This window comes from Ambystoma mexicanum, chromosome 2p (genome assembly GCF_040938575.1).
Source record: "Ambystoma mexicanum isolate Mex_15411 chromosome 2p, UKY_AmexF1_1, whole genome shotgun sequence".
In the NCBI taxonomy this organism is placed as follows: domain Eukaryota; kingdom Metazoa; phylum Chordata; class Amphibia; order Caudata; family Ambystomatidae; genus Ambystoma; species Ambystoma mexicanum.
Genome location: NC_090923.1, coordinates 23234445 through 23257920, shown reverse-complemented (window position 1 = coordinate 23257920; position 23476 = coordinate 23234445). Strand labels below are relative to the sequence as shown.

General features: G+C 46.7%; 1 protein-coding gene across 1 annotated transcript in view; it reads right to left on the bottom strand.

Annotated features, from left to right (window-relative positions):
• The window catches only part of NEK4 (NIMA related kinase 4), a 922900-nt gene that overhangs the window by 542877 nt on the left and 356547 nt on the right, over positions 1-23476 (bottom strand). The window contains exon 7 of the mRNA XM_069643166.1: positions 22947-23342. Within this exon, the coding sequence (XP_069499267.1) occupies positions 22947-23342 (396 nt within the window). The remainder of the gene's footprint in view (positions 1-22946; positions 23343-23476) is intronic.

Genomic DNA, 23476 nt, shown 5'->3' with positions numbered 1-23476 from the left:
AAAGCATTCTCCCCATGTCCTTGATGGAAATAGGAATCAATGTCAATATGAGGTGTTCATAACTGCTATAACCAATAGGTTTCCAGTGGAAGAGGTGTTGGCCAGGTTGTTATTAATTTTTATCACTTACTTTCGTTATTTTAGCTTCGAAAGCAGTCTGCATTTCTGCACAGTCCTGAGCTGTTGGGGAAAGTGATATAGATTGGGCTTTTAGTTTTTCTTCGATTTTAATATCTCAAATAATTTTCCTTGGCTATTTGTGCCCCCATTAATCTGGGTGTTATAAAAGTTCTTCTTAGTTTCCACTATATTGAGTTCACAGAGTTTTTCCTGAGCTTTCCTTGCTCTTTTGTTCTCATCAGAGGGGCATTTTAGGCACCGGGCTTCTGATTCTCTATTGGCTCTTTTTAGTGTGCTGTGAACCATTTTTGGTGCCCTGTATTGGCCCTGACTGACTTCAAACCTAGGAGTGCAATCCTATTCAACATATCCTAAAAGGTGGAAGTATCGAAAGTCACAAGGTGCTTGGCTGAGTCAGAGACGGCTGTACATGACATGAGCTCTTCCAAGCAACCCTGGATGTCAGAGATGTACCTTGTTGAAGTTACGACTGGTGACCTTTTATATTGTTGGAGGTTTTCAGGGGAGGGATCCTGTAGTTGGATATGGAAATCAATAGCATAGTGATCTGACCATATGCACAAGGTGGTGCTATCAATATGCATTATTCGGTTTCTAATCACAACCCAATCTAGCACGTTGTTTTTGGCTGTGGCAAGATCATTGTTAAGTATTTGATGGCTAATAATACTGAGAGCCGGATCCAGTTTAATGGCCTGTTTGTCTGCGGGATTACTCCGACACTGGTTTAGATCCCCTAGGAAGAGGGTAGCAAACCTAGGACCATTGAATTTGCTCAGTAACTGAATAATCTCCTCATTGACTCCAGGCATTACTGAAGAAGAGTGGTAAATCAGGATAAAGTTAATGCACCTGCGGTTGGTCAGTGTCATTTTAATATGGAGGATTTTGCAGTCTTGGCATTGGCATGGAGATGTGAAAAATTCCAAATTGTTTTTTGTGATAATAGGCTGATGAGGGAGGGGTTAAGCAAGTAAGTGGCAATGAAGCTCAATTGATGGGGGGCTTTAATAGACGACATACCCTTGACTAATTCCAGCAGGGTCTGGGTCGTGGGCTATTGGGTGGTACATCTGACGCTAGAGGCTCACTGATGTTTACTCTGCGCAGTTGAGTCTTTTACAATAGCTCTAGGCTGGGGAATGTACTGCGCCACTTGATTAATGCTAGACTGAGGACAGTTGTGAGTATCATGTTCAGGGGATTGAGCCTGAGAGGCAGACAGTTTTAATTGCACATATTTGTTTACAATTGATAGCCGTTCGCCTTTTGGGTTGCTAAAGGAGGTTCAGTTTATCAGAGTAGCCGATGTTGCAAGGCTAATGGTCACAGGTAGGACAATCTAGCCCGAGTTACACCACTCCTCGGACTCCGGCAGTCACTGAGGGCCACAAACAGAGGAAGGATTACTCTATGTAAGCATATCCCGCGGAACAGTATCACTGTTTCATAAGTGGGCTAATATAAAGAGGATCCCAGTGTACACCGAAGTGGAAGCACCAAACGCATGAGAGTGTTCGAACTTACCCTGAGATGAAAAGAAAAATGCTGAGTTATGTCGAGCACCGGCAAAGACCGGCTTATTGCTGGTGCGCCTGGTTACCAGTTTAATGTAACGCTAGGGCCAGTGGGAAATGTTTACACCCCATCAGCATTACACAATTCAGGCAAAGCAACACAGACATAAGACGCAGAAAGTAAAAAGGGCTTTTAAGCACACAGAGTTAGAGGGAGTGCAGCCTTCAGGCAAGGGTTTGGGTCCACAAAATACAAAATAATACAATTCCAGCTGACTGATCAATCAAATCTAGCTATATGCCAACAACTGAATCTTCTAAAAACAGCATGATTCCAAACTCGCTATGCTCACACAAATAGTTTGTCACAGAACAGTGTGGATCAATTCTATGAGCGTACAATAACTTTTCACAAGGCGGCGTGATTCAGTCAAATTACGTACGTGCAATAGTTTTAAACTAAACAGCAATGTCAATAATGCGAGTCTAGCTCCTTCAAGACGGATACCTAAAGTCAAAGAAATATTTTTTGGCCGATCATAAAAGCAAGGACCTGTTGTTAGGTTCATTCTTGATGTAGCAGATGTTCAACCATGGAATGCTAGGGGCACACTCAGCAGAAGAGCCAATGCAGGCCAGGGCAAATACTAGTAATCAGCCACATGTAAGCCAGTTATTTTAGGTTATGTTAACAGAACTTGTATAGCGCACTTTCAGCCAGGGGTCTCTTTGCACTGGGACACCATACATGTAAACAAACAGCTGCACTAGAACAATAGGGTCTTTAAAGCCCATCTGAACTCAAGATGGTTGAAAGTGCTACGCAGCAGCAATGGCAGGGCATTCCAAAGTTTAGCCGCAGCTACAGAAAAAGCCTGGTCGCCAAGCCTGGCTGACCGAGTGGTAGGAACTGCTAACAGGAGAGCAGACTCTGAGCGGAGTTTGCGACCAGGAAGGTGCCACAAAAATCTGTCCTGAAGGTAACTCGCACCTTGTCCATAGAAAGCACGAAGAACTATACAGATGGACTTGAAGTGAATTTGTCTGGCCACAGGGAGTCATTGAAGAGTATGGAGGGCCAGAGTAATATGAGCCCTGTAAGGAACATTCAGAGCAATATGAGCAGCAATGTTCTGCAGACGTTGTCATCGATGTATTAACCCTTTAGCCTGGGTCAAATACAGCAAATTACAATAGTCGATCTGACTCAGGATTAATGCAGCCCCAACGGGAGAACGAAAGTGAAGGGGAATCAGCAGGAGGACTGTCAGGTTTTCTCAAATTCGAAATTCTATTTTTAACACAGCTTAATGGTGTGGGGAAAAAAATACATGTATGCTATTTGTTTTCAGTATATGTAATAGGAGTTAGGCCTTAACTGCCATTTTCAGAATGTTGACTGTTTCCCAAGCCTAGCTGGAGGTCCTCACTCTGGTCCCGGATTGGTTGGGAAATGCCCAAGGTCAGTTGCAGGACTCTTTCAACTGCCTTTCATTGTCAACAGCCCTGCTGAGTGGAGCAGAGAGTCAGGAGCTCTAGTCTTCTAGGAGGCCTAGCAGGTCAAGGTGGTTACAGAAGAGCGGGAATGGAACAATAGGCTAAGTGAATGGAGAAATCCAAAATGTTTATTTAAAGTTAAAAGAATGGCAAACAGAAAAAGGAGTAACTATATTTTGCAAAAATGTTTCTCAGAGGTGCAGAGTTAAAGTGTACTTACATTTTTTCCTAAACTTATAAAGTATTATTTTTCCCCGCACTGTAACTAAGTGCAATGCGTTTGTTAAAATACTGTTCCTCTCCTTGAACGGTCGTTTTTTGTAGGTCCGGAGAGAAAACCAGGCGCTCATTGTCCCGGTGCTAGGGAACAGTGGAGCGTCCAGGTAAACTCATAAAGAAAGCTTTCTTGTGGCGCCCATGTGACTGCGTAGCCTCGCAGTTCACGTCGGTAGGTTGCAGCAGCACGGAAAACAGTTTTGCTTCTCTGTTTTAGCTTGTCCGGTAGCGCATGACTTTCCCTGTGAGCAGAAAGCATTTCTGCTGTGCACGGCAACTGTTTTCTTTCCTTCTAGTGGAGACCTGAAGAGAGCGGGAGGCGCAGTGATCGAGATCAGCTGATTGATCATTAAGGCATTTTGCCGGCAGCAGTCTTTTTAGGCATTCTGGCAATTTTAGTTCAGTGTTCAGCCACAAAGTTATCTGCTGCAAATAAATGAGTTAGAAATCCAAATACTCTGTGCTGATCAGAATACTGATGGACTACTCTTGAACTCAAGCCACAAGTTACATAATTGAAATCATTTGTAATAAGTTGCAGTGGAGAGACAAAAAATAACTGAGCTAGGATTTTTTTTGTGGAAAGTGAACAGTGATTAGTTAAAGGAAGAGTGCATTGCATATTTTAAGAAGTGTATTCAGGTCCACAGCAAATGCTCCTCTGTGTGTACTGAAGAGGCGATTCAGGTACACTGTAAAGTATTATTTAATGAATATTAAGGGACCATTATTGGGGAGTAAAGGTCTATTAAATGTGTATTTTCCTTTCTTTCCCTATCCTGCAGATTTTCATGTGATTGCTGAAAGGTATCTGACTTTATTATTTTATCCAGCTCTCCTTTCCCCCGGGGTGTTCTGTGTCCAGCTTTGTATTCTTTCCAGTTGGGGGCGTCACGCTCTAGGGGGTCTGCCGGGGTTCAGCAGTTCTTTGCGGACAACAGGACAAATACCATCTGTAGAATCCTCAGGTGGAAATGCCCTGCTTTACAAACCGTGGCCACCTGAGAGGCCGTAGAAAGAGTGGAAGAGACTACCACTCCAAGATTTTCTACCTTCCTCACAGGGGAAGGGAGAGTCCCACATCTAGGTGGCCAAAAGGAAGACAACTAAAGTGAAGGGACAGGCGGGGCACCCACCACCATAACCTCTGTCTTGTCACCAATACATTTCAGCCAATTATGGTTCATCCAGCTCTCCACAGCCACTAGGCACTGACACAGGCGCAACGACACCACAGGCTGATCAAGGTAAATGGCCAAGGATCTCAAGTAAGCTCAAGGAGCGTGATCAAATGAGTAAAATCCAAATACAGACAGTGGCTCAATCATAAACATGCCCTGATCCAACAGGACACAGAAAAGATGCTGAGAGCACTAGCCAAGAAATCAACAGCAGAAATACGGGCCATGATTAGATCTCTGAATCAGATCTCTAAACCAGTGTAATGGTTTCTTCCATTACATTCCGAGATGTGTGTGATGATAGTGCCTTTAGCTTTTCTGAGACGGCATCAGCTGCAAGAAGTGTTGACGGTCTAGTTGTGATTACGGTCACGACGTTACCACAGGAAGCAGTAGGACGTCAGGGGGACGTAGCCACGCCCACGGAAGAAGATCCGATAAAAGAATGGAGAGCGGAATTTACGTCGCGTCACTACTCAATTAGAGGTTGTCAGACGCTCCGTGAGTACGCTACAGGATCTTTTTGTATCTTTCTTTGTGCTTCTATTTTCCCTTTGGATCCTTGCAAACTTGCATCACTGTTTACCTTTTCTCCCATACTTCGCTAGGAACTCAGCTTTGGAACAGTGACCTTTTTCGATCCTCCTCCTGTTTAAACGTGTTGCCTTCCTTCATAATTCCAGTTACACAGTGTTCGGGTAGGCATATCTTGACATGAGTAGTTTGTTCTAGTGTTGACAGTTGGTGGAAGGTTTGATAGGTTTATATTGTTGGTTCATTTTAATTTAGGAAGCCGCATTGGTTTTAAGAGCCACTCTCTCTCGAGAACTACGACTCCAAGAATCCTTTTTGTCATCTTGTGCGCACTCCCCATTCTATTGACGAGGTCGCGCAGCCTTCATCTCTTGCAGGTGGAGAAACCCTTTCTTCCCTTACTTATTTCTATCTGATATCTCCTGGGGCAAAATCTGTTACAATCTTTGCTTCTTCTTTCATTTCCTCATAGTATCGGAAGGCTCCAGGAACAAAGACTCTTTGCTCTACCTTCATCATTAAATTACCATACGGTATTAGTACTTTGGTAAGAGCAGGGGAACTTTTCTGTAATCTTTATTTTCCTTTTTCTGTTCCATTCTTTAGCTAATATTGTTCTTAAATTCATCTACAGCTGGGCTAATTAGTACAAGCTTTCAACATTGGTAATCGGAAAGCAGGAATTATTCCGAACATTCCGGAGGGAAGGAGAACGTTTATCCACGCTCCCCAGCAGCTCAGCTCAGGGTTTGTACCCCCTCGAGGGTTCCCCTGGAATTCTCTTGGGGGGGGTAAGCCTTTGTAGTGCTGACCGCGTAGGGGGTTCTAGGAGGATCCTTTATTTCACCAGGATCAGCGCAGCCCCCATCGTACACCTGTCTTCATTAAGACAAGGTAGGAACTATTCCCAGACTGCCTCATTTGTTTGTTTGTTGTTGTTTATTAAGAAAGACCTTTTCAGGCTTTCTATAAGCTGGGTTGGTTTAGTTATTCACGGAGGTTGAAGTTACAGTTAGTGACGCCCATTGTATCCATTGAAGACTCTGGTAGAGGGATCTATTTTTAGAAAATATGGACCCCCAACAATAACAGCAACACATTCAGCAGCTCATTGCTGCGGTTCAGTCTTTAACAGTGGAAGTTCAACAATTAAAGCAGGAGAATGTCAATCTCCGACAACAGCAACAGCAAGATACTGCCACATTAAGACAACAGTTACAGTTGCAACAGGGTAGTCGAACACCACACTGTTCGGAAGTACCACCTGGTCCCTTACCTGGGGGTCAGTTTGACGGGAACCCCCATAAGGTAAAAGAGTTTATAAACTCCTGTTCAATACAATTTGCCTTTAAGGGAACCTATTTTCATACAGATCGCGACAAGGTTGGGTATATGATTTCCCAGATGACGGGACCAGCACTAGCCTGGGCCACTCCGTTGGTGACCACCTCAAATCCTATTCTTGACGCTCACATTGCATTCTGCAATAGCATAAAGAGTATGTTTGGTCGTCAGGAACTTACAGTGGCCGCTCAAGAACATTTGTTAGATCTTAAACAAGGGAACCAAGATATTTTGTCTTACATTACTCGGTTTAAACAAATGTCAGGCGAAACGAGATGGTCAGACGGAGCATTAACCACAATATTTCATAGAGGACTCTCAGAAGATCTGAAAGACGAATTGTCTCGGGTACCCCGGCCCCAAACATTGGCGGAATCTATTTCATTGGTTCTACAAACAGATTACCGGTTAAAAGAAAGACAATTGGAAAGGAAGAAGGGACGGACCTATAGACCCTCTATAGAAACTTCTTCAGCATCTAAACCTTCATCTTCGGGAGATGAACCTATGCAATTAGGGACGGCATCTAGAGGTCCGTTATCTCCCGAGGAACGGTCTTGCCGACGTACTTTGGGACTATGTATGTACTGTGGTGCAAATACTCACACAGTGCAGGACTGCCCCATTGCTCCACTCCAGAAGTCGGGAACAGCCAGCGCCCGGCCGTAGGGGGAACCACGGTCCGGGAACCATTGCTGGACACCGGTTCCTCATCAAATGCTTTGCTGCCCCCTGTACCTATTTCCTCGGGGGTTATCGGCTCGGGGATGATCCTTTTGAAGGTCTCCTTAAGATTTGGCGACAAAGAAGTGATAAATATTCCGGCTCTTATTGATTGTGGTGCGGCACGAAACTTTGTGGATGATCGATGGGCTTCTGAACAAGGTATTCCCAGATCTTCCAAAAATGTTGCCATTCCAGTTGAAAGTGTGGACAGTAGTCCACTAATTTCTGGGCCTATCAAAGATCAGACCAATATGATTGAGATGATTATCTCTTCACATTCCGAGATACTCACCTTAGACATCATGAGGGCTGCTCATCACCCAATGATTCTAGGATTGCAGTGGTTAAGAAAACACAACCCCTTTATTAATTGGTCTGCAGGATCATTTTTCTTGGGGTCCGAATACTGTTTGGGACATTGTATACAGAGTCATTCGCCGGCACCCAGAGGAAAGACTTCATCTATGCTGGCTCCGTCAAAGGTCCTCTTACTCAACCAGATAGCAGGATTACCAGAGGAGTATCATGAGTATCAACGAGTATCCACTTCATCAGAATACTCAATGATTGTGTCATCAAGTTAATTCCGGAACAACCATTACCCTTTGGCAGAATGTACATATTGTCAGCATCTGAAAAGGAGGCTCTGCGTGAATATCTGCAGACTAATCTCAAAAATGGTTTGATAACAGAATCTACATCATCCGCCGCTGCTTCGTTATTTTTCATTCCAAAGAAAGACACAAAGGAATTACGCCCCTGCATTGATTACCAGGGTCTCAATAAGATTACAGTCCCAGACAAGTACCCAATGCCATTAATCCCAGATATTCTTGAAGCAGTCAAGGGAGCCATGGTATATACTAAGTTGGACCTTAAAGGGGCATATCATCTCATCCGCATAAGATCGGGAGATGATTGGAAGACTGTATTTCGCACCCCTTTTGGCCATTATCAGTACCAGGTGATGCCTTTTGGTTTGTCAAACGCTCCATCAGTATTCCAAAGATTTATGGACCATCTCTTTGCGGATATTCTCCTTCACTATGTCATCGTTTATTTGGATGATATCCTGGTCTTTTCCAAATCTTTACCAGAACATCAGAAGCATGTCAGAAGTTCTATCTAGGCTACAACATAATCATCTTTTTTGTAATATTGATAAATGCGAATTCCACCAGTCCCGAGTCGCCTATTTGGGGTACATCCTATCAAATACTGGGATAGCCATGGATCCTTCTAAGATTTCCGCCATTCAAGAATGGCCTGCTCCTACTACGGTAAAAGAGATCCAAAGGTTTGTTGGATTTGCCAATTTGTACCGTAGGTTCATAGCTCACTTTTCCAATTTAACTCATCCTCTTACTTCACTTTTGAAGAAGGGAGTTCCTTTTCATTGGTCAGATTCCACTCAAGGGGCATTTGAAGAACTAAAGAGAAGATTCACCTCTGCCCCAGTATTAATGACCCCAGATCAGGATAACTCATTCATAGTGGAGACTGATGCATCTCGTTATGCCCTTGGAGCTGTTTTACTTCAGAAAGACACCAGGGGCCAGGAACGCCCGATTGCATACCTCTCAAAGACTTTGTCTCCGGATGAATTAAACTATTCCGTGTTGGAAAAGGAACTATTGGCCGTAAAGAGGGATTTTGAAGAGTGGAGACACCTACTGGAATTCCCTTTGGGGGGTAGCCTTTGTAGTGCTGACCGCGTAGGGGGTTCCAGGAGGATCCTTTATCTCATCAGGATCAGTGCAGCCCCCATTGTGCACCTGTCTTCATTAAGACAAGATAGGAACTATTCCCAGACTGCCTCATTTGTTTGTTTGTTGTTGTTCATTAAGAAAGACCTTTTCAGGCTTTCTATAAGCTGGGTTCGTTTAGTAATTGACGGAGGTTGAAGTTACAACCAGCCCCAATAGCACCATCAACTAAACTGGGTGACTGGGGCAAATTGGGCCTCCTTTTTAAATCCTTGTTTAAAGACATGCCTCCCATTTGAAGCCCCCAAAAAGTACCAACACAATGTGGACTTTGCCATACAACCGTGCAGACCTATTGAATAAAATGAAACCTCTAAATCCATCACGTGCACCGGGCCCGGATGGGCTCTCCGACATGACACTGAAGGAAAATCCAGAGCAATGGGTGACCTTGCTGGACGTGGTATTAAAGATCATCTTAACAACTAAATCGATACCACCATTGTGGAAAACAGCGCACGTAACCCCAATCTTTAAAAACAGAAACAGGAGTGATCCGAACGACTACCGCCCTAATGCACATAATGGGTAAACTATATGCATCAGTGCATCTCAAAAGATTGAAGGAATGGTTCTCGGCGAACAGCCATATAGACAAATTCCAGACAGGCTTTGCAAAGGGATTTACCCCCCCCCCCCTGCTTTCCTATTAGCATTGTTAAAAGTAAACAACTTGCAAGCAAAGTCTAAGATACACCTGGTTTTTGTCGATTTCTCCAAGCCTTCAATATTATCAATAGACAACGCCTATGGAAGAAGCTCGGGCATGGAATTGCCCCCCAGACACAACTGCATGGGCTGTACACAAACACCTCAATCAGAATCTGCCTTAATGCAGGAGGGCTCCTGAGTGAGAAGATCCTGACAGGCAGGGACATAAAACAGGACTGCTCCCTTGCTCCAGCCTTGTTCAATCTTTACAACCCCGACATTGGCAAATATATGGAAAACATCGGAAGCTTGTCACAGAAAATTGGCCAAACCAGATCACTCACCTGTTGTATACAGACAACCTGGTCCTGATGGACTTCACTGCAATCGGCCTCCAAACGCAACTCAACAGGCTGGAAGACTACATAGTGAGGAACAACCTGGAAATGAACATCAATAAAACAAAGGTTCTCACCTTTAAAAAGGGCTTGAGGCCCAGAAAGAAGAAATTTAAGTGGCAATTAAATCGAACGGAAATTGAATCAGTGGAGTCATTCAAATACCTGGGGATCCAGATCTCGAACAGCGTAGTGGAAGTGCTATCAACCGACTTCCTAAGAGGAAAAGCTATGGCTCTAGCTAACCAAGCAACGATCCTGCAGACTAAATTCTGTAAAATACTCTTTGCTCCCGGTCATCTACAAAGTTAAAGTAGTTCCAACACTTACTTATGGAGCTGATGCCAAAGCACTGGGCAATTCTCAAAGGGGTTTTCTTGAAGAAAGCCCTTAGCATGCCGAGATCTCTCTCACTACATATTATCTGAAAGGAATTGGGCATGATATCGATGAAGACAGTCGCCCAATGGAAAACATCAAGTCTGTTTGGAAAATACATATACAATGACACCACTCCGATGATGTGGATAAACATCTAATTCAAGAGGAATAAGATCGCTGCATTGACTAAATGGGCAGAAGAATGTAGAAGTATATTACTATCGGTGAAGAGCATGTGGAAGAACTCCTGACCACCCCTGAGAAGGTAAAGAAAAAGCTGTGGGCACCACACTGGATTAACACCATGGAAGACGTCAGCACATCTAAGTTACATAAGGCCATGGCGCAAGAAACTAGACAACAAGGCGAGATACAACCATATCTCAGAAAATGCTCAGAGAATGCCTTTGAGATCGCAATTCATGCGGCTCCGATTCAATATCTGTAGAACTACGGAAGTGACATGCCGAAGAACACCTGCAGATTCTGTGGGGATGAAGACACGTGGGAAAGATTAACCCACCTATATAGCACCTGCACAGAACTAACTCATAAAAGGACTCTGCACTTTGGGAAATATCTGGAAAAATAAAGAGCTGTCTCCAGTAGCTTGGTGGCGTCAATTGCTGAGTGGGACCCAAACCACCTTGATAATAGCAATGGTAAAACAATGTACGAACTGTCTGGACCCTAGACTACAGTAACCAACATCTCAGAGCCAGGACATGGCCCCCGCCCCAAGAGCCAGACATTAAGGCTTGAAGCTTTTTGACAGTGTCTTTGGTCTGGAAATCTGGAGGTTTTGCTAAAAGTTTGTTTAAACTAAATGCACTAATAAATTTAAAAAAGAAAGACATTCTCATAACCTTAGCTTGAGGTGTGGCAACCATAATGTATGCACTGTCTTGCTTTGAAACACTGGGTCTGGTGCAAATTGTTGAATAGTGCGGAAACAGACTGAATTGCTTTGTCGGAAGGTCCAATTCCCCTCTAGGAATGAAGACCAGTATCACTCCTGAATTGGACTATTGGAGCGCATGTAATGTCCCTATCTTGCAACATATTTTGACATCCAGTGTGCATATTATGGAGTGGGTGGGAAGCCACTTTGGTTGCCAACATCTCACTCTCCACTGAGCTATGTAGGCTGAGGACATTCATCCGTAAAAAGAAATACATATTTTTGGCTTGAGGGGCAAATTTGGTGATTTTGGCTACCTACCTTTAATAATTCTGGGCTCAATTAACTATCTCTTGTTCTGTCTTCCCTTTTTCCAGGCACTTCTAAAGTTTGGACCTATTTAGCTAACAGCACCTGCTGCAGTCCCATCCCTCAGAGCGTACAATGGAGGGTGAAAGGGTAGGAGACTGAGAATAAGGAAGACATAATATACCCAAATCAGTAGTTACGAATACAAGGGGAGTGGGGAGAGTTACTGCAAACTCCTGTCAGCTTCACCAATTCGGATATATGTGAAATAATCACATTTTTTACTGAGAAGCCTAAAATGTCAATTTTCTTTTCTTTAAACCTATTTCACTGTATATATATTTACGGGGGCCATTACACCTCTCCACCCCTGCAGCCCCTCCCTATACCCCAACATTTATTATCACCCTAATCCACCCCCTCACATATATACATACGTATGCATATATATATATACACACACATATATATACACACATATACTTATATATATATTCATAGGTTTTTAGTAGCGCAACTTAACCATAACGTCCTTTTCAATGGAGGAAGACCACTAAGTTCTCAAAGTGGGAACCCGGGGTGGTAAAAAAAAAGATTTTTCTTCCCAAACCGGGACGCGGCAAGTAGGCGTCCCGGTGTTGGAAGGAAAATCTTTTACCAAGATGGACACCATCGAAAGGGAAGGCGGGGTGTATAAAGAGAACACAACAGGGCATGGGCGGGGGGTCGGGAATATCAGGAGAGAGACACGGGGCATGAGTGGGGGGTAACACGAGGGAGACACAGGGCATGAGCGGGGGGTGGGGGGGAAAAAAGGCAGACACGGGGCATGAGCAGGGGGTGGGGGGAAGAAGGGAGACACGGGGCATGAACAGGGGGTGGGGGGTGGAACGAAGGTAGACACGGGGCGTGAGTGGGGGGTGGAAAGAAGGGAGACATGGGGCATGAGCGGGGGGTGGAAAGAAGGGAGACACGGGGCATGAGCAGGGGGTGTGGGGTGGAAAGAAGAGAGACACGGGGCATGAGCGGGAAAGAAGGGAGACACGGGGCATGAGCGGGGGTGGGGGGGAAGTTGGGAGACACGGGGCATGAGCGGGGGAGGGGGGGAAAGATGGGAGACACGAGGCATGAACGGGGGTGGGGGAAAGATGGAAGACACGGGGCAAGAGCAGGGGGTGGGGGGTACAGGAGGGAGACACGGGGCATGAGCGGGGGGTGGGGGGGAAAGAAGGGAGACGGGGCATGAGCGGGGGGTGGGGGGAAGAACGGAGACACGGGGCATGAACGGGGGTGGGGGGAAGAAGGGAGACACGGGGCAGGAGCGGGGGGTGGGGGGGAAAGGAGGGAGACACGGGGCATGAGCTGGGGTGGGGGGGAAGGAGGGAGACTGTTAGGTAAGATTTCCACAGGGCTGGTAAATCTTCCTTGCCTGGTTCACTCCAGAACTTTTTGCTTTTCTAGTGAGATATTTTCCATTAATACCTCAGTGAGTGGGAACCTTTTTCCACACCCACCTGTCTTTAACTCTTTTTATGGGTGTCATTTTTAAGACTCTCCATAGTGTCTTTTTAAAGTTATCATGTCTAACAACTTATTGGCAATAAGTGCCTGTTGTTGCTGGGTTGCCCTAGGGGCTCCCCCTTTAACTTTCATGTGCTAACCTTGAGTGAACTACAGTTCCCAAGGGTAGAAAGGATCTTTGGATCCCTTTTACATCTTATTCTGTGAAACCAGCACACCCCACCTTATGTGGAGTGCTGGGGAGATACAATGTATCCCCTTTCACATTTAAACTAACAATTTTGTTACAGTGACAAGCTTACCTTTAATGGCTGGTGGCAGTGATACCTTTTACTAATTTGGTGCACCTTTACCGCGTGCTGTAATCACAGCTGCAGTAAAGGCACCTAAGGGTGCTCATTTTTACCAAAATAGCCCCTGTATTCTTTTTCTGCCATTTTAGTGTTTCTTGTCGTTTCTTGTTCCTTCCTCTGACATCCAGGGCGGGAAAATCCTTTGTTTGAGTTTTGTCTTTGGCGGGAGTCCCCTGGACTCCCCGCCCAGGCTCCAGTCAGTCTGTAAGCACAGGAAGTGGGGGTAGGGTCCCAAACTTCCCCCTCCTTTGTCTTAGGTCTTCCTTCAACTGGGCCAAATCCCAGTGGGGGGTTGGCTGTCCTGATTGGACAGCCAAACGCCCCTTTCTTGTAAAATGCGGGGAGAGAATGCAGAGGTTGTGTTGCAGTTCCTGATAAATACTGGAAACCTGGAAGCTGAAGTCATGTCGACCACTGGAACCGAAAACCGAAGAGGATGACGAAGGAAAAGCGGCGGGAATGATTTCCAGCGGCCAGAGAGCCTGCTTTGTAACCGGAGCCTGCTGCAGCCCTTCCTTCCGATCGACCTGGGGTCTCCGAAAACGACGACCCGAACCCAGAGCCTGGTGAGACCCACTAGACTCAAGACGACCTGCATTTTGAGCCATCCCACGGGTTGCTGCGACCTTGCGTTCTTGCAATACCCCAATACCCTGGGACCTCCTGCCACTGTGCGGTGCATGGTCTTCCGAATTCCGAATCTCGCTGAAACTTCGTGGGCATCTTGGTCTATCTCCAGAGACACAAATCGAGCCTCACAAGAGTGCTGGACCTTTTAAACGACGAGAATTCAACCGCGATTTTCTGTCTTCTCCTGTGCTCCTTGATAAGGCGCCAAACCCGCAGAACCGCATTCAGCCGCGAGAGAAATCTTGCCTAGAGCCTTCTTCATCGATCCCTGCTGCAAAGTCCCTTCTGAGGTCTTGTGTTCAGTCTCCAGGACAAGGAATCCAGTGACCTGGTATTTGGCTGCAGTCCCTGAAGTTCTCCTGCTGCAATCTCTTCTTCATTGCTGAGGTACTGTGTTGGCTTGGGTATATACTTACCTTAAGCCTGTTGGGATTTCTGTGTAGTCCTGGGGTGTTTTCTGTGATTGGGAGGTCCCTCGTCCAGTACACCCAGTCCCACTGCTAGAATCCTGCTGGGGTGTCTTCTGTGAAGCCCCTGGACCCTCTTCTAACCCTAGAAGTAAAGTACTCACTTGTTTGCCCAGTTTTCCTAAGGAAACTCTGACTTTTGCTACTAAAGAACTTATTCTAACACTGCCTGTTGGTCACTAGTCCTAGTGACCCCCCTTCTGCCACTGAGAACACTCATGCTCTAAGGGAAAAGACTTTGAAGGGATTGGGACTTCTGCCTAGAAAAGAAATCAAGTGTTTTTACTTACTTGTGAAGAGTTGGTTGGTAACTGTAATTCTAAGAGTGAACAGTTACAAAAGTTCTTACTGATCTTGGATGTGTGATGCACTATTCTTAAAAGTATGGTTAACATCTTTCCTTCCTTAGCCACTGTTTTGCCAGTCTAAAAGAAAGTAGATGTGAAGGTATTTTACTCTCCTGTGATTAGGTTGTGCCTCTTTACAAAAGTAATATGTTGGTTTCACCAGATTATTCCTGAAGGGTAATTGTATGAGTGTCCTCCAACTGTTGGTATCACCAGGTTAGTCCTGTTAGGATAACTGTATGAGTGTCCCCCAACTGGGTCTTGCTTCCCCTGACTTGCTGCTAGCCTGTCTTTAATAAGTCTACTTTAGGTTGTTGCCTACCTAGAATATCTACTCAGTAAAGTGTGACATTGGGTTTTACTTTCCCCTTCATTGTGAAGTTAAAGTTAGTGGGTTTTACTTACCTTGTGTTAGCTGTGTGCCATCCAAAACAAGTTACAAGAGTTATTGCTTACCTCAATCTGGGGTTCCCTGATTTCCAAAGCATCTGTAATTGTATATTACATCTATTAGGTTTTGCTCACCTGGTATAACTGTGTGTTATGACAAAAGTAGTTATAGGTTTTTACTGCACCTAGAATAAGTGTTTCACTATTCACCAAAAGTATATTGTCCAGTTGACTGTTTATGCGATTTGTTCCAAGAGTCACTGTACAACTGGAAGGGCCTACTGTCCTTGTATTACCAAAAGTAATCTAAAAGTAACTTTTACTCCCAAAGAATAGGCTTGGCCTATACTAAATGTGTATAACAAGGTTTTGACTTCCCTAGAACTACTGTTAGGTGTTCCAAATAAGGTCTATACTTGGGTCTGTGTACTTTCAAGTATAGTGTTGTGTTTTATATTGTGATTTCATATAATGTTTCAGTATTTACTTAACCCCTAGATTTATCTGGGCCTACTTGTATTTAAATAAATCCTTTATTTTTATAAAACATAGTGTTTCAGTTTTTCTTTGGATCATTTGTATTACAATTTTCACCTGTACTGTATCTACTGCCCTCTCTCCCTCCTAAGATAAGCCTGGCTGCTCTGCCTACGCTACCATGTACTCAGGTGGTACAGTCTTATACTAAGAGTTGAGTCTTGTACTGCCTCAGTTGAATGGTTTTACTAGGCCCTTAACTGGACTTCAGAAAAACTGTCCTAACAGAGACACAGGACATGAACGGGGGGTGGGGGGAAAGAAGGGAGACACGGGGCATGAGCGGGGGGTGGGGCCCCCATCCCCGCTCATGCCCCGTGTCTGCCCTGTTCCAACAGGATAGACACGGGGCATGAGCGGGGGGTAGGGAGGAAGAAGGGAGACACGGGGCATGAGCGGGGGTGGGGGGAGAAGGAAGACACAGGGCATGAGCAGGGGGGGGGGGGAAATAAGGGAGACACGGGGCGTGAGTGGGGGGTAGGGGGAGAAGGAAGACACGGGGCATGAGCGGGGGGTGGGGGTGAACAGGGGAGACACGGGGCATGAGCGGGGGGTGGGGGTGAACAGGGGAGACACGGGCCATGAGCGGGGGTAAAAGGAGGGAGACAGACACGGGGCATGAGCGGGGGGTGGGGGGAGGGGAGAGACACGGGGCATGAGCGGGGGTGGGGGGGAGGGGAGAGACACGGGGCATGAGCGGGGGTGGGGGGGAGGGGAGAGACACGGGGCATGAGCGGGGGTGGGGGGGAGGTGAGAGACACGGGACATGAGCGGGGTTGGGGGGGAGGGGAGAGACACGGGGCATGAGCGGGGCTGGGGGGGAGGTGAGAGACACGGGGCATGAGCGGGGGAGAGGGAGAGGGGAGAGACACGGGGCATGAGCGGGGGGTGGGGGGGAGGGGAGAGACACGGGGCATGAGCGGGGGGTGGGGGGGAGGGGAGAGACACGGGGCATGAGCGGGGGGTGGGGGTGGGGGGAGGAGAGAGACACGGGGCATGAGCGGGGGGTGGGGGGGAGGGGAGAGACACGGGGCATGAGCGGGGGGTGGGGGGGAGGGGAGACACACGGGGCATGAGCGGGGGGTGGGGGGAAGGGGAGAGAGACACGGGGCATGAGCGGGGGTGGGGGGGAAGGGGAGAGAGACACGGGGCATTAGCGGGGGTGGGGGGGAAGGGGAGAGAGACACGGGGCATGAGCAGGGGTGGGGGGAAGGGGAGAGACACAGGGCATGAGCAGGGGTGGGGGGAAGGGGAGAGACACGGGGCATGAGCGGGGGTGGGGGGACGGAGAGAGACACGGGGCATGAGCGGGGGGTGGGGGAGAAGGGGAGAGACACAGGGCATGAGCGGAGGGTGGTGGGACGGAGAGAGACACGGGGCATGAGCGGGGGATGGGGGGAAGGGGAGACAGACAAAAACACAATGATTTTGTGTGCATGCGGCAGATTCCGCTCCTCGGCCCTCCGCTGGCCACCGCGTGCCCATGGCGTGAGCGGTTGCTGGAGGAACAGGGGAGACATTGAGCATGAGCGGGGGGGTGGGGGGGAAGAAGGGAGACACGGGGCATGAGCGGGGGGTGGGGGGGAACAGGAGACAGACACGGGCATGAGCGGGGTGGGGGACTTACTGTACAGGCGGCAGAACCCGCTCCTGCTGACCTGACAAAGCCTAAAGCCTCTCATGCGAGAAAGAAAGATGGCGGGCGTCTCTGAAGCCACGACGCACTGCACGCTTTCACCGCATCCAATGAGAGAGCACGTCAGATGTCCGCGGACATCACGCAACCAGCTTGCCCAATCCCTGTCCTGTCCGCAGAGCGAACAGGGAAGTATGCCCGCGAAGCGAACACAGATATCACTAATTTTTAAAAAAACTACTGGACGGATTTTCACCAAATTTGCAAAAGCATGGTTTTGGGACCAAGCCGCTGCTCCTGGTCCAAATTTGGTGAAAATCCGTCCAACGGTTTGGGCTGTAGGTGCGAGCAAAAAATTTTTCCCATTCAGTCTATGGGAAAAAAACCGTTTTGGGACCCCCCCTATAACTTTTCCCCCCCTGGACGAATCCTCACCAAACTTTGCAAAAAAATTCAGAGTGGGCCATATACTTTTTTTGCAAAGTTTGGTGAGGATTCGTCCAGGGGGAGCGAAGTTATAAGCCACCCAAAAAGTGCTCTTCCTATGGAAACAGCAACTTATCCATAACTACCATGGCCACTACCGTGCCCATGTAATATACACACATATACACATATATATATATATATATATATATATATATATACACATATATATATATATATATGCAGTGAACATTGATATTTTGTGCCTTTGAAGTGATTATCTGTGTAGTAATGGGGTAATCCCACCAATTCACAGAGCTCCTAGTGGTTGCTGGGCATCTACAAGGCAGTCACCTACTAGTGCAGAGGTTTGCAACCTTTGGCGCTGCCGGATATTTTGAACTAAAAATCCAGGCACCGCCAGCATAGTCAGTGGTGAGGGATCATGGGAGCCATAGTGAAAAACATCTGGAGAGCCACAGGTTGCAGAGCCCTGTTCTAGTGCATTGCCATGTTGTAGGCAGCAGCGAGTGATGCAGGAGGTGGGCAGTAAATCTGGATCTGCCTGAAATCTCTGTGCCTTTCTGCCTCCTCACCACATCATCGACATGATCCTGGGATCCTTCGCTCCATTGAACCCACTGTGCAGCCCATTCTCCCCTGCTCTTGTCACAGGGTTTGTGCTTTGTTCCTCTTCTGTCCCACGTGGGCAAGACTCCTGCCTGTCCCTTGGGGTGAGGTTTGAGGTGGGGTCAAGTGCCGCCACTGAGGCATTATGTGGGCCGGGAGGGATCCCTAGGCCAACCCCACCATGCACTTGGATGAAGGCAGGGGATTATCACTGGGTTTGCTGCCCTGTGCAGGGCTGTTAGGGAGAATTCTCCTAAATGTGCCAATTCCCTTCACCTTAGAGACCACCAGCAACTTTGCTGGATTTTGAGGACTTGATTTTTTTACCTGTAAATAGTGTGAGCCTTTTTTCCCCACTCTTTCATGTATTTTGATGTGTGTTTTACTCTTGTGTTCTTTGATTATGGAGTTTTAGATAACTCCATAGTCGTCATCTTTTCATGTGTGTTACACAGCACACTCAGTGCAGTGACACAGGAATGTCTTTTAGACTTCCAAAAGGTTAAATACCTTCTCTGGGATGAACTCCTGTTTCCCAGAGAATGTAAGGTTAAATTGACTTGACTAGTCTTTTTTAATTCCTAGACCCAGCACATACTATCTTCCTATAGAGTGCTGGAAGGGTTACCTAGTATCCCCTGTGTCTAGAAACTCACGTAGCAGTCAATTGCTACCCTTTCCTATCGAAATGGTGGGTGGCAGTGTTTTTACAACGAACTACCATGATTTTTCCCGACCGCGAACACCGGTAGCTAAAAATCGCAGGAGCCATGTTTTTCAAGGTGGCACCTTAAGCCCCGTTTTTTAAACAGGTCCCGGTCTTCTTTTTCGCAAGGTCATTCTAGAGTTTGTCTCTGCGCGCTAAACCAGGTTTTGTCTGTTCTGGCGCCTGAGTGTCTGAGGTGGGCAGGAAGTGAGGGAGGTGCCCGAAACTCCCTGTGGTTATTCTCCTAGGAGACCCAAATGCACTTTGGCATGATTGGCTGGCTGACTGTCCGGCAAGGACACCCACCCTGCTGGGTGAGTGACAGCTAGGCTGGAATTAAAGGGAGAAAACTTTAAAAGGCGAGTCTCTTGGACTGGAAAGCAGAATCGACCACTGGAACGAAAGAACCGAAGATGGCTGCTGCAACTCTTGGACCGTTGGTTTGCCCGGTGAAGCCCTGCTGCAGGTCCGAATCGCCAAGTTCATCTCGACAGAGAAGCCCCTTCAAGGACGACTTCTTCCGTTGAGTTGGTGGGACCAATCAACTCATAAACCACCTGGATACCATTCTCAGAGCTGGTTAGAATTACCCAGGTTGAAGGACACCAGCTTGTGTGTTTGACGACAGCTACTCGAACCGAAGATCTTCCATTTTGCCAGCTTGTTTCACCAGTCCCCATGCAGTGCAGGAGTTCCCCGACGTCCTCCCTCTTGTCCCCACGACTAAGGCTCAGGAACAGCGACATCTGCAGGAACTTCCAGGAACCAAAGTCTTCAACTGTATCTTTTCTTCATATTAAGGTACTGTGCCAACCCGATTGAGAGAACTTACCTCTCGCGGTGAAAGTTTGTGAAACTTTCCCAACTTGCAAGCCTAATCAGCTTGTGAACCAACATATGATTCTTTTTTGTACAAACTACTTCTGAGAACTTTGGCAAAGACCTTACCGTTTACTACGAGAACTGCTCTTTCCTACCAAAGACACTAGCCCATTGACTTTGGCCTAGGTCTATTGATCTGAATCAAGTCCTCTAGTGAACTGAAACTATGTGCACTACCTAAGAAAGTATTTGTGGTCTATTTTATTAACTTGTGCCTTTTTACTCCCATTTAAAGTAACTGAAACGCCAGCCATTTTGCTCCTATTTCAGGGAGCCTAATTTACTCAGAAACATATTGATTTGGTATTGAAGTGTACTTGTGCATGATATTACGTTGCCTCCTTCTAGTGAATGTTATCTAAATGACTGTGTAATAAAAAGTGTTCTACCAAGAAACCTTGAGGGTAAGTGTCTACTTGAACCACTGTGATTGTAAGACCTCCGCGGTAACATCATTTTACTGCTCACATTCTCTCTTGAGATAAGCCTGGCTGCTGAGCTCGCTACCATAAACTGTGTAGTACAGACTTATACCAAAGGTTGGTTTTGCTTACGCCTGTAGTCCCAATTGTATGTGGTTGTCCCAGAGGTATTCTGCTTAACAAGGGCCCCTTTTATGTGGCTCTGACATGGCTCCAACCCACGTTTGAGACCGTGGCAACCCCATGCTGACCAATTGCCCAGGATCCAGCGAGAAATAGCACTAGAAAGCACATGTGAAGACACCCCAGTGAGAAGGACAAGGCCAGAGGGTCACCTGTGTCCACTCATCAATATGGTCAGCTTGAAGCAGAGTGTACAGTGTTAAATCCCTGAGCGCTGTGTCCGCAGAAGAAACTAAACGCAAGAGAACCTCTGAGCCAAAGAAAGGCCTAGGCTGCATTGCTCCATATCACATCAAGTCAGTAAAGCCTAAAAGTGCAGCGACGCATACGATCTCGGGAAGTCAACCCCCAAAGGAGCCTCAATTACCACCTGTGGAAGTCCAAGGGCAGGGGTAGGTCCTTATGGTAGGTCCTTATAAAGGACATAGGGGTTTAGTGAAGGTTGCGAGTAATGAAGAGGGAGCACATTTGGAGTTGGTTGGATTATGGTAAAGGAGCAAGATGCAGAAGGCTGGAGAGCGAAGTCTGGAAAGAAGGAGGAAGGTGAAAAGAGGAAGTGTAGAGAAACATCAAGAGGACAAAGGAGGAAGGAAAAAAGTGGAGGGACATCAAAAGGAAAGACTGGCCCAGAGAGGTTTTAAACAGCAGAAAGAGAGAGTCAGAAGGGCACACCATAAGCCAATGCGCTGTGAACCCAGAAGGGTGAAGGAATGAGAAAGTGGAAGATTGTCGAGCAGGTGAAGCACTGAACCACTGAGGAGAGGCAAGGGAACAGGAGAGGCTCCTTTAGGGATGAGCATTTGGGGAGACTTTACAAAGGAAAGCAAGAGTGGTCTGCTGAGCAGCAGAGCCAGGACCCTCAGTCAGGATGTGGCGAGATAAGTAGAAAAAGGCCAGCGAAAGCCGCACAGTGGCTTCCTGTGTGGCAAATGTGACCCAGCTGTGAGAGCCCATGGAAATCTAGCTTGGGATACGGATGGATATCAGAGACAGACTATTCTGAAGTGCCGAGAGGTTGGCAAAGGCTTTGTTTGCACGATTAGTCGGCTGGATAAGGGATACGGGAAGAGCCTTGGCGCTCGGGAGCAGCTACTCCGACTATTTTCTTATTGTATTCTTTTTATTATTTTGGCCCCTCTCAGGGTCTGGCCTCCGAGTGATCCATGACATCCTTTCCTTGCGCCCGTGTTGCTGGACTCCTGTGCCTCGAATAAAGAACCGCTTCATGCTATAACAGATCTGTTGGCTTTGTCAATGCTAAACATGACCTGCACAATTCCCAGGGTCAGGAAGGTCAGACAAACCTCACACTTCACCGAGGCAATGCTAAACATGACCTGCACAATCCCCAGGGTCAGGAAGGTCAGACAAACCTCACACTTCACCGAGGCAATGTTTCCACAGTACTACGGTCAGTCGCTTGTGAGAAGATCATGTTTGGGAAATTCTCCTAAAGAGTTTTCAGACAGTCCAGTTTGGAATATATATTCATTATTGATTATTTTGGATCAGTCTCATTGTTCACTACATTTTACTGTGATATTCATAGTGTGGTTATTAACCTTACTTTGCACTTAATATATTTATCGTTTATATACATTTGGATGCCTCTAAAAACGTTAGAAAATCTAATAAATAAAAATGCAGTGACTATCCGTGTTCAGTCGGTGAATGGTTATGGGTCCCTCACAACCCCAATGATTTTCTGGAAGTTACGCCACACACATGATGTCCTTCAATTGTGTGTACTACAGGCAACCCTTCTGTCTCAATCTAAACAAATTGTTGTACATCATGTTTAAAGCATTTCAGCAAAGGAACTAGAGAACAAGTTTATTGAGCCAGCAGACAAGAGGCTGAGCAAAACAGGTCAATACATGGAAGACTTCAAGCCAGTGTGCACAGCACAAGTGGTGGTGTGCAGCCTGCACTGAGCATGTGCACTATACCCATGTCGTGGGTCAGTAGCCTATGGTATCTAGAAGAATGGCAGCCGAACCAGGAATCCCCTATGGATACTGGCCATAAGCAACTTTTTTCCTCATCCATATACCAATTGTATTTTTGCTTAGTCCGCAGAGGTTAAATCACCTTCTCGGATGACAATTTCATGCCTTGGAATGAATTGCTCTTTCCTGCCAGTCTCCATGACCCTCATGCAATATTAAATACATGTTTGCATCAGATTGCTTACCTGGGTAGAGAGTTTGGCGTCGCCCGATGCCTGCTCTAGAAGTTTCAGAGTGTCATTGCTCACGGCCATGTCATGAGCCGCGATGGAATTAGAGGTTGGGTCTGTATGTGGTTGGACCTCTTTCAGCTGGGGGCCGTTGACTTTCTTCCCTGGTCCCAGCTCATCAGAGATGCTGGATCGCCGCTGCTTCTCTCCCTGTATCAGATGATCACTCCTGGGGCCCCTCCTGTCACCGGAAGACATATCAATATCCACTCTGCTCAGGGTTGCTATGGAGACGCCGGTGCTGCTCATGCATTTCTTGTCCAAGCTCAATATAGGCTCAGGATCAGACGACCTCTTCGTAACACTAGTACTCACAGGTTTGCTTTTGACGGGACTCTTCTTTCTGTTTTGCTATTAAAAGAAACACAATATTTAAATGAAACCTCAGTGGCAGCTTTTTATCTAATTCCAGAATTAGGATACATGAACAGCAGTGCCAAAGGCTATTGGCCAACTCACCATACAATCCAACAGTAAACACGCAC